The following is a 15,501-nucleotide window of genomic DNA, read 5'->3' as shown; positions in this document are numbered from 1 at the left end:
TATGCAAGTTCAAGTTGAAGCTGAAGAAAATTAAAACCAGTCCAGGAAAGCCAAAGTAGAACCTTCAATATGTCCTACATGATTTTAGAGACCATCTCAAGAACAGATTTGATGCATTGAACACTAATAGCCAAAAACCAGATGAGTTGGGGGGTGACATCAAGGACAGCATACATGAAGAAATCAAAAAGAAAGAAAAGGCCAAAATAGATATCAAAAAATAGTCTGAAATTGCTCTTGAACATGGAGGAGGTAAAGTGAATGGAAGAAGTGATGAAATAAAAGAGCTGAACAGAAGATTTCAAAGGGCAGCTCAAGGAGACAAAGTAAAGTAAAAAAAATGAAATATTCAAAGACCTGGAGTTAAAGTAACAAAAGGGAAGAACACACTTGACATTTCTCAAGCCAAAAGAACTGAAAAAAAAATTAAAGCATCAAGTTGCAATACTGAAGGATTCTATGGGCAAGATATTGAACAACACAGGAAGCATTAAGGAAGGTAGAAGGAATACACAGAGTCACTGGATCAGAAACAATTGGTTGATGTTCAGCTATTTTAGGAGGTAGCATATGATCAAGAACTGATGGTCTTGAAGGAAGAAGTCAAAGCTGCACTGAAGGCATTAGGGAAAAACAAGGCTCCAGGCATTGACAAAGTACTAATTGAGATGTTTCAATAAATGAGTGCAACACTGGACATACTCCCTTAACTATGCCAAGAAATTTAGAAGACAGCTACCTGGCCAACAGAGCGGAAGACATCCATATTTGTGCCCGTTCCACAGAAAGGTGCTCCAACAGATTGCCGACATTATCAAACAGTATTGTTACTATAATACACTGAAGTTTTGCTGAAGATAATTCAAAAATGGTTGCAGCAGTATATTGATAGGGAGCTGCCAGAAATTCAAGCAGAATTCAGAAGTGGACATGGAACAAGGGACATCATTGCTGATGTCAGATGGTTCTTGGCTGAAACCAAAGAATATCAAAAAGATGTTTACCTGTGTTTCCCTGATTATGCAAAAGCATTTAACTGTGTGCTTATAACAAATTGTGGATAACATTGCAAATAATAGGAATACCAGAACACTTAATTGTGCTCCTGTGGAACCTGTACATAGACCAAGAGACAGTCATTTGAGCAGAACAAGGGGGTACTGCATGGTTTAAAATCAGGAAAAGTGTGTATCAGGGTCATCTCCTTTTATCATACTTACTCAATCAGTATGCTGAGCAAATAATCTGGCAAGCTAGATTATATGAAGAAGAGCATGGCATCAGGATTAGAGGAAGATTCATTAACAGCCTGTGATATGTAGGTAACACAACCTTTCTTGCTGAAAGTGAAGAGGGCTTGAAACATTTACTGAAGAAGGTCAAAGACTACAGCCTTCAGTGTGGATTATACCTTAATAATAATATATATAAATTAAAAAAAAAAATCACAACTAGACCAATAAGAAACATCATGATAAATGGAGAAAATACTTAAGTTGTAATAGATTTCATTTCACTTGGATCCACAATAAACGTCCATGGAAGCAACAATCAAGAAATCAAATGACATATTGCATTAGGCAAATCTTCTGCAGAAGACATCTGTAAAGTATTAAAAAGCAAAGATGTCACTTTGAGGAGGAAGGTATGCCTGATCCAAGCCATGTTATTTTCAATCACTCCATATGCATATGAAATCTGGACAATGAATAAAGAAAACTGAGGAAGAATTAATGCATTTAAATTATGATGTTGGTGAAGAATATTGAATATACCATGCACTACTGCAATAAGAATGGACAGATCTGTCTTAGAAGAAGTACAGCCAGAATGCTCTTTGGAAGCCAGAATGGTAAGACTTCGTGTCACATACTTTGGACATACTATTCTGAGGGACCAGTCTCTGGAGAGGGCATCATGCTTGGTAATGTAGAGAGTCCGAGAAAAAGAGGAAGACCCTCAACAAGATGGATTGACACAGTAACATCAACAATGGGCTCACACATGGCAAAGACTGTGAGGATGGCGCAGGACCAGACAGTGTTTCGTTCTGTTTTATATAGGGTCTCTGTGAGTCAGAGCCAAATTGATAACATCTAACAACAAAAATTTCATCTGAGCCTCCCTTCAGCCATTGAGTTGAGAGGTCAGGAGTTAACAGTTTTCTGATGAGGTCTTTGAAAAATAGAATCACATGGCTAACTCACAGCCTGTCAGAAACAAGGACCATTTTCTCCTTACTACCATGTTTTAATATCACACAGATAGTAGCCTTAGTAGAAAGATTGCATATCTGAAATAATAAATACTCCAGATTATGCAAAATTTTTATAAGACATAAAATCCAAAAATAAGGTGATAAATATCAAAGTTTTTTGAGATGTACAGAACACAAGACTAAATCATGCATGATTGTATTGTGATCCCAACTATGTTAATGCAAATATATCACATTTAATTAATTTTACATAAAATAACAAAAGAATAACATATATTAATTCATTTTTTACATTCAATGCTGTCTCCAAATCTTGCTCTTAACACAAAGGATGGTAGACATTTTGCTTTATTTTCATCTGTATTTAAGAGCTCAAGCTGCACCTTATCTGCCAATAGGGATTGTTAAGAGACATGAATAAAACAGCCGATGTGAAATTGTTTTGCAGACCATAAAGTAATTTAAAAATGAAAACTTTGTTTCTATCATACTCTTTGTGCATTGAACCTAAAATGTGAAACATCAGAGGAAAACTAGGTCAATTTTTAAATTATTAAAGCCTATGTCTTAGATGAAAAGATAGAACAAATCTAATTTTTGGATTCTTTTTTCCTGGAACTGTGAACACAAGAGTACAACGAGAGTTAAGAAGTGGGATAAACCTTAAATATCACCTCACTGAGCTGTTCTCAAAACTTTTGCTCCATTGCTATTATTATTAGGTGCTGCCTAGTTGATTTCAATTCATAGGAACCCTATATGACACAGTAGAACTGCCCCCATGGAATTTTCTAGGCTGTAATCTTTATGGGAACAGGTTGCCAGATCTTTCTCCTACAGAGCTACTGAGTGGGTTCAAGAAGCCAGCCTTTCAGTTAACAGCTGAATGCTTAACCATTGCACAATCAGGGCTCCTTCAAAAAACAAACCAAATCCATGCCATTGAGTCAATTTTGACTTAATAGAACAGAGTAGAACTGACCAATGGAGTTTCTAAGGCTGTAAATCTTTATAGCAGTCTCCTGAAGAGTTGGGAGCTCTGGTAGCATAGTGGCTAAGGCACTTGACTGCTAACCAGAAGGCTGGTGGTTCAAACCCACCAGCCACTCCTCAGAAGGAAGATGGGACAATCTACTTCCGTAGTGATACTGCCTCAGAAACCCAAGGAGGGGTCGCTATGAGTCAGGTCTGACTCGACGGCACATAACAACAACAACAACAACCTGAAGAGTGGCTGGTAGGTTTGAACTGTTGACCTTTACAGTTAGCAGCCAAGCACTCTAGCTATTGCACTATCAGGGCGCCTCTCAGGGCTCCTTACCTACTGTTAAGGAATCCATTCTGATTTTTACAGAAACAGACTGCCACATCTTTTTCCCACTGAGTGGCTGGTGGGTTCAAATAAATTTTTGGTTTGCAGCTAAGTGCTTAACCAGTGTGCCACCAGACCCTTTCAGGGCTCCTTAAACCTAAAACTAAACCCACTGCCATTGAGTTGATTCCAACTCATTGCAACCCTATAGGACAGAGTAACTGCCCCCTAATGTTTCCAAGGTTATAAATCTTTACGGAAGCGGATTGCCTCATTTTTCTCCCTCAGAGTGGCTGATGGGCTTGAACTGCCGACCTTTGGTTAGCAGCCAAATGCCTGCACCACTGTGCCATCAGAACTCCTTCAGGGTTCTTAAGATACTTTTAATTTGTTAAAATGATTAAGGAGCCAAAAGAGCTTTTGTTTAATGAATTTTATCTATTGATATTTCCATATTAGAGGTTAAAATCAGGAAAAATTTAAAATATTTAGCCATCCATTTAGAAATAACAATAAGCCCATTTCATGTTCACAAAAATAACATATTTTTGAAAAATAATATTTTCAAAAACAGACACTACTGAGAAAAATGTTGTTTTACATTTTTGTAAATATCTTTAATGTCTGGCTTAATAAAAGACAGATGGATATTTACATAGGCCTTTGCATTCAATCTGTTATAATATGTTGTTTTACTTGAAGAATATGAACAAAACAGCCTCATACACATATATTAGTTGGAAAAAGAAAGAATATTTTAATGGTCCTTTCAGCTAATCAATGATGTTCTTCTTTGGTACTACACTAAAACTTGACAAGGGATAATTTCTTAAAGATTAGCTGCATTGTGGAATTTGAGACCATATCAATGAAATTTGGGTTTTCTGTCACAGTAACAACCATCAGCATTTTTTGTACTTTGAATAGAGCTTTTGCCAGTGTGTCATCTGGTAACAATGCATTGGTCATTTGGAAAATATTAGATAACTGAAATATGCAGATCTTCCAAATGTTAACACATTTCATTATACAATATATAAAAACAACACATATTATTTAATATCACCACCCACCTCATCAGAAAAGTCTTTAAGTTTTGGGCACACAACTCACATCACAATGGCTGATATGAGTTCCAAAATTCTAAATTAGATTTGAGAGCTTAAATTTTACATTGGCAGCAAATAGTGTCAGTTGTATTCCTTAAATTGGCCAGCTCATTTTGCTATTTTAAAGAAAAAAAATCTGCCAAATACCAAAGTCTGAATAATCATTGTTTGTCAGTCGTTCCTTTAGGTAAAATTTGCCTTCCATGACTAGAGCAGCCAGTTTAGCTAACATTACAAACAATCACATCAATATACTTTGGCACACAGCAGAAGTGCTTTCCAATTTGTGAAACAGAGCATTAAAAAATGTGTAATCAAAGGTCTATGTAGATTTAGTAAAATCAGTGTTTCACTGCGACATTAGGAATATTTTTTTTCCTTGTAAAAATACATGTAACACAACATTTGCTAATTCAGCATCCTTCGGGTGTACAATTTAATGGTATAGATTACATACAACATGTTGTGCAACCATTGCCCACAATTAGTGCCAAATTTCCCATCACCACAACAGAAACTCTGCTTCCTAAACAAGTGAAATGGTCACTTTTGATTTTTACTGCAAGTGTGTGATAGTTAAGAATACAGTGACAGATGGTACACTTTGGTGCCAATGCCTTGGGTCAAGCTAAGGCATCAGCACTTTTACTTACCCCTGCTTTTCACTATCAGTGCAAATGGCAACACAGTGGAAAATACACATAACATCCTAGTAGTATTATGAAAATAGTTTTGACCTCATACAAACCAAAAACCAAACTCACTGCCATTGAGTTGGATCTGACTCATAGTGACCCTTCCTTGGGTTTCCGAAGTGGTATCACTACAGAAATAGATTGCCCAATCTTCCTCCTGAGGAATGGTTAGTGGGTTTGAACTGCCAGCCTTCTGGTTAGTAGTCAAATGTCCCCCTGAAATGGTCTGGAGAATCCCAAGAGTCCATGGACCACCCTTTGAGAAGTGCTGACCTAGCTCAACAATTCCATTTTATAAACTGAGAAAACAGAGGCTGAGATAGTTGAAGTAGTCCTTGGCCCCATAGCCACCTTGGTAGTTGAGATTGTGTGTCAGCTTGGCTGGGCTGTAGTTTTGACTAGTTTGGCAACTGGATATAGTTTTTTTACCATGATGAGATTATAATCACCTCCATGGTGGAATCTGCTGTTAGCAGCTTAGTAGTTGAAGGAGAGTTAATGCCCTGCTTCCACTATGTAGAGAGAAGCTTTGAGAAAGGTCTCTAGCTTCTTGGCACATTTTGGACCCTGCACTTTGCTGGGTCTTCATCTCTACTTCTTGTACTTGAACCACTGGCCTGCTGTGTTGCCTGCTGATCTTGAGACTGTGCATTTTACCTGCCAATCTTGAGTTCATCAGCCTCACCAGCCAGCAGCTGCTTGAGTTAGGAGAGGCCTCCAGCTCCAGTGAGCCTGGAACAAGAGGCAGAACTGAAACCCAGCTGAATTTAGACTTGTAGCCTCCTAAACTGTAGAAGAATAAATTCTCGTTTGTTAAAGCCATTTAAAAATGAAGGGAAGGAACCCTGGGTATTTATGTTATAGCAGCACTGGAGAATATAAGCCAGCCACATATGTACTAACTATAGTAATGTAATGGAGAATTATCACTTTCAGTATTTGTTGAATTGAGTTGATATTAAATATTTTGACTTGATCAAATGAAATTAACATTAATTTCTGAAGCTGAGACTCCTGGAGTGCGCGTAAAAAAAAAGAGGTTCTGACATGGCATGTCCCATTCAGATGTACTTCTGCATACATTAAGGATCAACCATTTGAAAGAGGAGTAGTTCTATATGACTATTCAAAGTTTTTGTTTTTGATATTTTAAGCAGGGCTTTGAACTAGTTCTTTCCAGTTCAGCCCCTCACTGAGAATTTGCATTTCCACCCCAGAAACACTGAATCAGAATCTACATTTTAACAAGATTCCTATGTGACCCTTATGTGTATATAAGAATATATGTATATACAAGAATCACATGGGGGTCCATAAGAATCTTACCAAAATGTGGACTCTGATTTAGTATATTTGGGGTAGAAGTGCAAATTCTCAGCAGGAGTCTGAACCAGAATGAACTGTTTTGAAGCTCTGATTTTGAGAGAATAAGACCCATCTCTATATCTAGTTTTTCCTATGAGACTTACACAATTTGTTCGATGGTAGTGTAGTGCCTAAGGCACTTGACTGCTAACCAGAAGGCTGGCGGTTCAAACCCACCAGCCACTCCTCAGAAGGAAGATGGGGCAATCTACTTCCGTAGTAATACTGCCTCGGAAACCCAAGGAGGGGTCTCTATGAGTTGGGTCCAATTCGACAACCCATAACAACAACAACCACCCTTATGTAACATTCAAATATAGGTATGTTTTTCTAAATCATAAGATTTTTCTATTGAAGTAAATTAGAAGTGGAATTATGGTTTTTATAGCATCTATTCAATGAGAGGAAACTGTGTAGGATGAAGTCACTGTTTGGAGGTCAGTGGAGTTAGAACTCTCAACAAGGAAGGGGAGGCCATGGGTGGACCCATTAGGGATGGTGACTGTGGAAAGATCAGCTTTGTAATTCCTTCAAGTTAAGAATATAATGTGCAGCAGAGGCCAAGGTCACCACCATAAAGGATTTCTTCCAACTGGTCCTCTAGCCCCAGGACTGATCCAGGCTAGATACATGGGTGGCCTCACCTAGTACACAAGATTCAGGTGTACACTCAGCTCTTTCTATGCTTAGTCATTTTTCACTGAGCTGTTAAATGGAGGACTACAAAAGAAAGAATTTAGAATTGCTAAATCATATAAACAAATATATGAAGTAGCTTAAACATTTTAGTTTGTTTTAAGTATAGCTATGTTTACACTCTGGTAGCATAGTGGTTAAGACACTTGCCTGCTAACCAGACGGCTGGTGGTTCAAACCCACCAGCCACTCCTCGGAAGGAAGGTTGGGCAATCCTACTTCTGTAGTGATAACTGCCTCGGAAACCCAAGGAGGGGTCGCTATGAGTCGGGGCCGACTCGACGGCACATAACAACAACAACAACAACATGTTTACACTTATGTTTTTAATCAACAATTCCTCTTCAATAGGGATTTGACAGTGAAAGTCCAGCTAGGTAGATCTGCTATACTCTTGTTTCTGCTCTAGAGTATTTCAGCTGGTTGTTTTTTTTTTTTTTTTTTTTTTTTTTTACTTCTGCTCACTTTTGTACAGCCAACCAGATGCTGTTGAGTTGATTCCAACTTTAGGCAACCCTCATGAGCATCAGTGTAGAACTGTGCTACATTGGGTTTTTAATAGCTGATTTTTCAGAAGTAGATTGCCAGGCATTGCACCAATGGATGGACTTGAACCTCCAACTTTTTGGTTAGCAGCAGAATACATCAATAGTCTGACCACCCAGGGACCCTCACTTGGTATTCATTCATACATTCATTCATCAAAGATTTTGAGAACTTACTGTTTAAAAGTCACTATGTTAAGTAGTAGAAATACAGTGCTGTGAATAAGATTTGATTCCTTCCCTTGAAAATTCCACAATCTTCAGAAAGAAAGAGATACTTCATTGAATAAATATATGAACCAGAGAAGAGAGAGCCCAGAGAAGGCAGCAGACAGCTCTAGGAGCATCAGGGAAGGCTTTACAGGGGAAATTACATTTGATCCAGGAATCAGTGGGTGAGGTGGAGTTTGCCAGAAAGGGGGAAGGACATCCCAAATAAAGTGAACCACAGATGCAGAAGCTTGTGGTGATGAAAGATCATGGAATGGTCATTACGGCTAGAGCATAGGGTGAGCCATGTGAAATAACAGGAAATGAAAAAGTGGCTCAGCTCAGTTCAGGAAGAAACGCACAGCATATAGAAGTCAGAATAATCTAAGATCTAAAAAGTGGGATGAGACAGGGGGAAAATAGTATCTGGACCACTGATCCAAATGACCTAGAAGCAGCTTCAAATCATTAAGAAATTAAGATACAATATAAATATAGAATTAGCACTCTTTCCCCCTCCTTTGAATAATTATCTGTTAGGAAATAACTACCAATTCTTGTTATTGAAGGGTATTTACATGCAGCTTTTTATGAATAATAATAATAGGGAAACCATATGGAGCTCATGCAGTTTCACCCAATTCTTAACAGCATGATCAAAATCCAATATAAACTGCAGCCTTAGCATTGTTGCCTTAGAGACTTCATTATACAGTGGTAGTATGAGACAATAATTCACTGCACCCACTACTGCCATCAAGTTGGTTCTGATTCATAACAACCCTGTAGGACAGAGTAGAACTGCCCCCTAAGGTTTCCAAGGCTATAAATCTTTACAGAAGCAGACTGCCTCATCTTTCTTCTATAGAGTGGCCAGTGGGTTCAAACTGCCAACCTTTTGATTAATAGCCAAAGACTTTAACTACAGTGCCACAAACCAAAACCAAGCCCACTGCTATCAAGTCAATTCTGACTCATAGCAACCCGCATTGGAATTCCAAGGTAGTAAACCTTTATGGAAGTAGATTGCTTCATCTTCCTTCTGTGGAGCAGCTGGTGGATTTGAATTGCCAACCTTCTGGTTAGCAGTCAAATGCCTTAGGCACTGTGCCACCAGGGCTCCTTAATTCACTGCAGTGAAGCCATAATCAAAGCCCACTCACTTCCAATGCAAAAATCCTAACTGAAAAATCCACACTGCAAATTGCTAGAAAGGATTTCAGTAGGAAATAAGGATTTAACATACAGCAAACTAGTTTGTCCTTTTAAAAAATGTGGTAATAAGCATTGAATCCATCCAGAAAGTATCTTCACATGTAAAACACGATCCAGCTCTCACTTTCTATGAGTCTAATACAAGAGAAAGCCCCCTGGGTGATGCAAATGGTTAACACTCTCTTGGTTGGAGGTTGGAGTCCACCCAAAGTCATCTTGGAAGAAAGGCCTGGTGATATATATCTAAAAAATCATCCATTGAAAACCCTGTAGAGCACAACTCTACTCTGCCACACTGGGGTCACCATGAGATGGAATCGCCTCCATGGCAACTGGCAAGGCAAAAGAAAAGACCATTCCACTCTCCTGGTCTATACAGTTGTCTGCCTATAGGCAAGATGCTTGACAAGATGATCTTTCGGACTCCGTGCTGACCCAAAGTATGTAATTTTGCCATCTCCCCTGCACCTTGTTGTGGCCTCAGCACAGCTGAATTTTGTCACACGAATGCCTCTTGTTTCTAACTGTTCTACAGAATAATTTTGGATGGAACAGGGAAAATACAGATACGGAACCCTACAAGGAAAGAGCAAGGAATCTATGGGTGCTCTGTAGCTAATCGTCTTGGTTCAGATGTGGAAAGTTCTTCTGTGCTGTACGCAGGTAATATCTGTTGTTGTAAAATACCTGTTTTTGTTTGCTTTGTTTTATTTTTTGCTTTACATTCATATCTAGAGCAGCATTTCTCAAACTTAAGTGTGCACCAGAGTTACCTGGAGGGCTTGTTTAAACACTGATCACTGGGCCCGGTCCCCAAAGTTTCCAACTCAATAAATTTGGGACAGAGTACAAGAATTTGCATTTTTAATGTGGTCTCCAGGTCTGAGAACCAGATGCTGCTGGACTGGGTAACACACTTTGCAAATGGCCACCATAGAGCTTGCTCTTAAAGAATTGGGAATTGATGAGACAGAATTTAATTGACAGTGTCAATCCTATGGACTTTTCATGTTTGAAGTTCCATCAGCCAAGGAAAGAGAATACTTATCCTTTAAAGAAAGGTTGGTATAAGAGCCCTCATGGTGCATTTCTTAAGCACTCCGGTGCTAAATGAAAAGATGGTAGTTTGAACCCACCTGGCAGTGCCATAGGAGAAAGACCTGCTTCCATGAAGATTACAGGAAAATCCTGTGGGACAGTTCTACTCTGCCACATGGGGTTACTATGAGTTGAAATCAATTAGATGACACCTAACAATAACAACAAAAGTTGGTATAGACCTCCGTAAGGCATACCTGCCAATCCTTAGAAACACAGGAAACTGTAACTATAAATTACCATGTGTCTTCATAGAATGTGGACATTTTCATATTTAAACATGCTTATATTATAAAGGAACATTTTTAGATGGTAAAGTTGTAGACAGTGCTTCCTTATGGCAATCTCATGTCCTGAGATTAAAAATAAAACCAGAGATCTATCCCCCCAATTCCCTACATTGTGGTTTGTGACCCTGATAGCTCAGTGGTTAAGCACTCAGCTGTTAACCAAAAGGTTGTTGGTTTGAAACCACTAGTCGCTTTGTGGGAGAAAGATGTGGCAGTCTGCTTCTTTAAAGATTTACAGCCTTGGCTGGTACACCATCTGATCGGCAGCCTATACAACTATGAGACCCAAATCACAATTTAAAAAAATAAAAAAGATTTACAGCCTTGGAAACCCTATGGGGCAGTTTTACTCTGTCCTATAGGGTCACTGTGAGTTGGAATAGACTTGACAGTAATGAGTTTTTGATGGGTTATGGCATAAATGGACCAATGTGATGAGAGGGATAATATCAGGGGCTGGAATCCAGCATCTAGTCAAGTGTTAGGCTTTGTGGCAAGTGCTTCACAAATATAAATTGAGGAGGTTGGACTAGTTGATCTTAAAAGATCCTTGAACCTGTATGGTTTGAAGATTCCAAGTCTATCACTTGCTTCCTTTCTGTGCCTAAGCTGTTTTCTCCTATGGTACTACCTCTGAGCACAAGCTCCTTTCCAGAAAGCATCAGTTCCACGGTTCTGGAATTCCCAAGAAAAATGGGAACCCTCACCCCTTTCAGCTTTCAGCACTCCCAATAAGCTCATCCCAGAACAATCCAGATTCCTAGTGGAGCTAGTGTGAAGTTCTCAGGGGCCAGAGGACAAGACTTGACAACTAAAATCCTCTCCCAGCCAAAGGATTTCCATCTTTTCACATCTTAGGATATCTTTCCACAGTCCCCAGGCACTCCTGGAAAGAATGAGACATTTGGTCTCCCAACCATGACCTTTCCTAAATTATCTTCCCTGGAATACACTATTAACAATATAAACCCAAACCCACTGCTGTGGAGTCAATTCCAACTCATAGCAACTCTATAGGACAGAATAGGACTCCCCCACAGGGTTTCCAAGGCTGCAATCTTTACGGGAGCAGATTGCCACACCTTTTTCCAAGGAACAGCTGGTGGATTTGAACAGATGACTTTTCCTTTAGCAGTCAAGTGCTTTGACCACTGCATCCCAAGGGCTCCTAAAAACAATATAGCTAGCTGAATTAAGATTATTAATACATTCTTTCAAGCAATAGCTATGCTTTGTTGTTATTAGCTGCTGTCAAGTCAGCCTCAATTCATGATGACACAGTGTTATTCATCCATGAACATGGAATGAAACTGCCTGATCAGGGGCCATCTCTGTAATAAATTATGGACTGTTATTATCAATAGGACTTAGGCATTGATCAAACATGTGATTAAGATATGTGATGTGTCTCTCAAGGAAGTAAAAGCAACTATTACAGTCACCAACCTCTCTGGAAGTCCTGACCCCTGCTGCCTACTGAGCCACCCCTCAGCCATCAGTACCTTTTTCTAACTCAACACTTATCACCCTATAGAGTGATGGTGTCTCCTATCAGACTGTGAATTCCTTGAGGACAAGAGTGGGTGTTTTTCCAACTTTATATTCCCACTGTCCAGCTCACACCTAAAAAAGATAAAGTATTTAGTATGTTACCTGAATAAGTCAATGAATTAGTCTCTTAATTAAGTACATGGTTCTCAAAATTTAGGGAAATAAAAGTCCTTACATGGGTTCTTATCTCTGTGTGACCTTATTTTTATTATATTTTTTCCATACAAGTTTTATGCAGGTTTTCATTTCAAAAAATGCCAACCTAGAATTTCTCTTGCAGTCACTTCTAGCCTACTTAATAATAACCTCATGCAGTCTCATAAATTGGGCACTCGAGACACTTTTCCCTTGAGACTTTCTGCAGTGTGGAGAGATGTAAATGTTTTAAGTAGACCTCTTTGCAGTACATGTTCTTTAAACAGTTAGTGGTTTTTCTGTTTTGGATTGAAATGAGTTTATTAGAGTAAGATGAGAAAGGGCCTCTGAACCACACACTGGGTGAGAGAACTGCTGTTGAAAAGTCCCTAAGAGATCTTCTAGTTCAGTCCTTTTTATTTAATGGGGTGAGAATAGAAGCCTAGAGATGGAAGATTTTTACCCAAGGACATATGCAGCTTGTTAGAAGAGGCTAGATAAGAATCATTATCTTTATCTACCTGCTCTTTCTCCAGTATATTTTTGAATGATCCCTGAAGCCTAGTTTTATTATGGCATCAACATGCGAGCTTGACTCTGACTCCATATATAGTAAGGCTTTATAGGGATGTTTTAGGTTCCACATTTATATTGAACATACCTGCTTGCTTCCTTTCTTCTACCAGCAGACTTTGTGGTTATCAAGAGCAGGATACCTCTCATCATGTTATTCCAGTGTGGGACACAGAGTCGTCACTTTGTGACTGTTTCAATTCAACAGTCTTTTATTTATTTATTTATTTTAATTTATCAATTGCACTTTATTTATTTAAAATTTTATTTAAGAGCTTGTTTTACATTCAATGTTACATGTACATTTTGTTTCACTCCCCATTTACCATGTCCAACCCTACCCAGTCTCCTCCCCTCCCTACCCAGTAACCTTCCCCCTGTGCCCCTCATATTTATGCACTCCTGTTTGTCCTACATTTCCTCAATTTGAATGTTGGTCCTCTGGTGTCCCATGGTCTATTGCTCTAAGGGATGTATTATCATGGAGTATGTGGGTGTGTCATCCTGGGTTGAGTGGTCTGCATGTACATCTTGTTAGCTATTGGTCTGAGAGCCAGCCCCTAGGGGTGAGTTGTATTCCAGGCACAGAATGTATTCCAGGGCCATAGTATTGGGGGTGTCATCAGACTTCACCTGATCAGTAATTTTTGTCCTTATTGAGTTTTTGGATTTTGTTCCACGTTTTTCCTCTCACTCTATCCAGGATCTCCAGATTTAATCCTTTCCTGATTGGTTGGCATTGGTAGCCGGGCACCATGTTTTTCCTCTGGTCTTGAGGGCCATCGTGTCCTAGGGCTAATTGCTTCCAAATGCCCTTTTTTTTTTTTTGGTTTTTATGGGGTTTTTTTTGCATTTTTCTTCACTTCCGACGCTAGGAGACCATTAGCTGCATCTTAGATGGCCACTTGAAAGCTTTTAAGACCACAGTTGCTGCTCACCAATGTAGGATGCGGAACAAGGCTTTTTATATATTTTGTTGTGCCAATTGAGTCTGGTGTCCCCCAGTACTATGGTCCTGAGATGGTAGTTCTATTGGATCTCTCTCCCATAGTGTTTGGGTGTCTGTGAGAGATTACTCTGTGTCTGTCTTCTATTGTTTCTGTAAGGATTGTAGGTATTTTATATCACTGGTGTCTGTGCAAATTAGCCTCAGCTGAATCTATCCTTGATCTAGAGTGTACTATTGTTCACTGACCTTCATCTGATCCTCTCAGGTTTTTATGTGTTTATCTGTAGCCTGGTGTTTGATGTTAATAGTAATGCAGTATTGTGGACACACTGTTTGGTATTAGCATCTGTCGTGGATCTCTTATGTGCACAATTCAGTGTCCTCCCATTTCCTAATGTTATGGTGGTCACAAACCCTTTCCGTATATCCCTCCCCTTACCTACGTCAGTGTGTGGGCCCCAACTAGCCCGAAATTAATCCCTCCCCTTCCCTCTCCATCCCGGTAACCTACAAAGTGAGTTCCCTTTCCCAAGCAAACCTTTCTTTGTCTTTTTATAGTAATGGGCTCATAAAGTACTTGTCTTTCTGCGATTGACTTATTTCACTCAACATAATGTCCTCCAGGTTCATTCAAGTTGTGAGATGATCGCATATTCCTCATTGTTCTTTAATGTAGCATAGTATTCCATTGTGTGCATGCACCATAATTTGGTTATCCACTCATCCATTGATGGACATTTAGGTTGTTTCCATCTCTTTGCTATGGTGAATTGTGCTGTGATGAACATAGGTGTACATATGTTTGTCTGTGCACTATCTCTCACCTCTTTAGGATATATTCCTAGTAATGGAATTAATTGCTGGGTCAAATGGTACTTCTATTTTCAGTTTTTTAAGGAAATGCCATATCATTTGCCACAATGATTGTACCATTTTACAATCCCAGCAGCAGTGCACAAAAGTTCTAATCTCTCCACCACCTCACCAGCATTTGTTATTTTCTGACCTGTTGAACTTTGCTGTTATTGCTGGGGTGAGATGATATCTCATCGTTGTTTTGATGTGGATCTCTTTAATGATTGATGATCATGAGCAATTTCTCATATCTTCTTTGGTGAAGTGCCTGTTCAAGTCTTTTGCCCATTTGTGAGTTGGGTTATTTGTCTTTTTGGTGTAGAGGTATTGAAGTTTTCTATAGATTTTGGAGATAAGTCCTTCATCAGATATGTCATAGGCAAATATTTTCTCCAAATCTGTAGGTTCTCTTTTTACCTTTTTGACAAAGTCTTTCAGTGTGCATAAGAATTTAATTTTTAAAAGGTCCCAGTCATCTAGCTTCTCTTCTACGTCCTGCACATTCTGGGTTATGCCTATTTATGCCATAAATAAGGGCTCCCAGATTTGCCCCTATTTTATCTTTGATGAATTTTATAGTTTTGGGTTTTACATTTAAGTCTTTGGTCCAGTTTGAGTTTGTTTTTGTGTATGGGGTGAGGTATGGGTCTTGTTTCATTTTTCTTCAGGTGGATATCGAGTTTTG

General features: G+C 39.0%; 1 protein-coding gene across 1 annotated transcript in view; it reads left to right on the top strand.

Annotated features, from left to right (window-relative positions):
- ADAMTSL3 (ADAMTS like 3) overlaps window positions 1-15,501 on the top strand; it is a 598,021-nt gene that overhangs the window by 470,023 nt on the left and 112,497 nt on the right. Inside the window, exon 22 of the mRNA XM_007945172.1 lies at window positions 9,901-10,028. Within this exon, the coding sequence (XP_007943363.1) occupies window positions 9,901-10,028 (128 nt within the window). The remainder of the gene's footprint in view (window positions 1-9,900; window positions 10,029-15,501) is intronic.

Source organism: Orycteropus afer, unplaced genomic scaffold, assembly GCF_000298275.1.
Source record: "Orycteropus afer afer isolate SDZICR_OR568_19922 unplaced genomic scaffold, OryAfe1.0 scaffold00132, whole genome shotgun sequence".
NCBI lineage: Eukaryota > Metazoa > Chordata > Mammalia > Tubulidentata > Orycteropodidae > Orycteropus > Orycteropus afer.
This window is presented reverse-complemented; position numbering and strand designations above follow the sequence as displayed.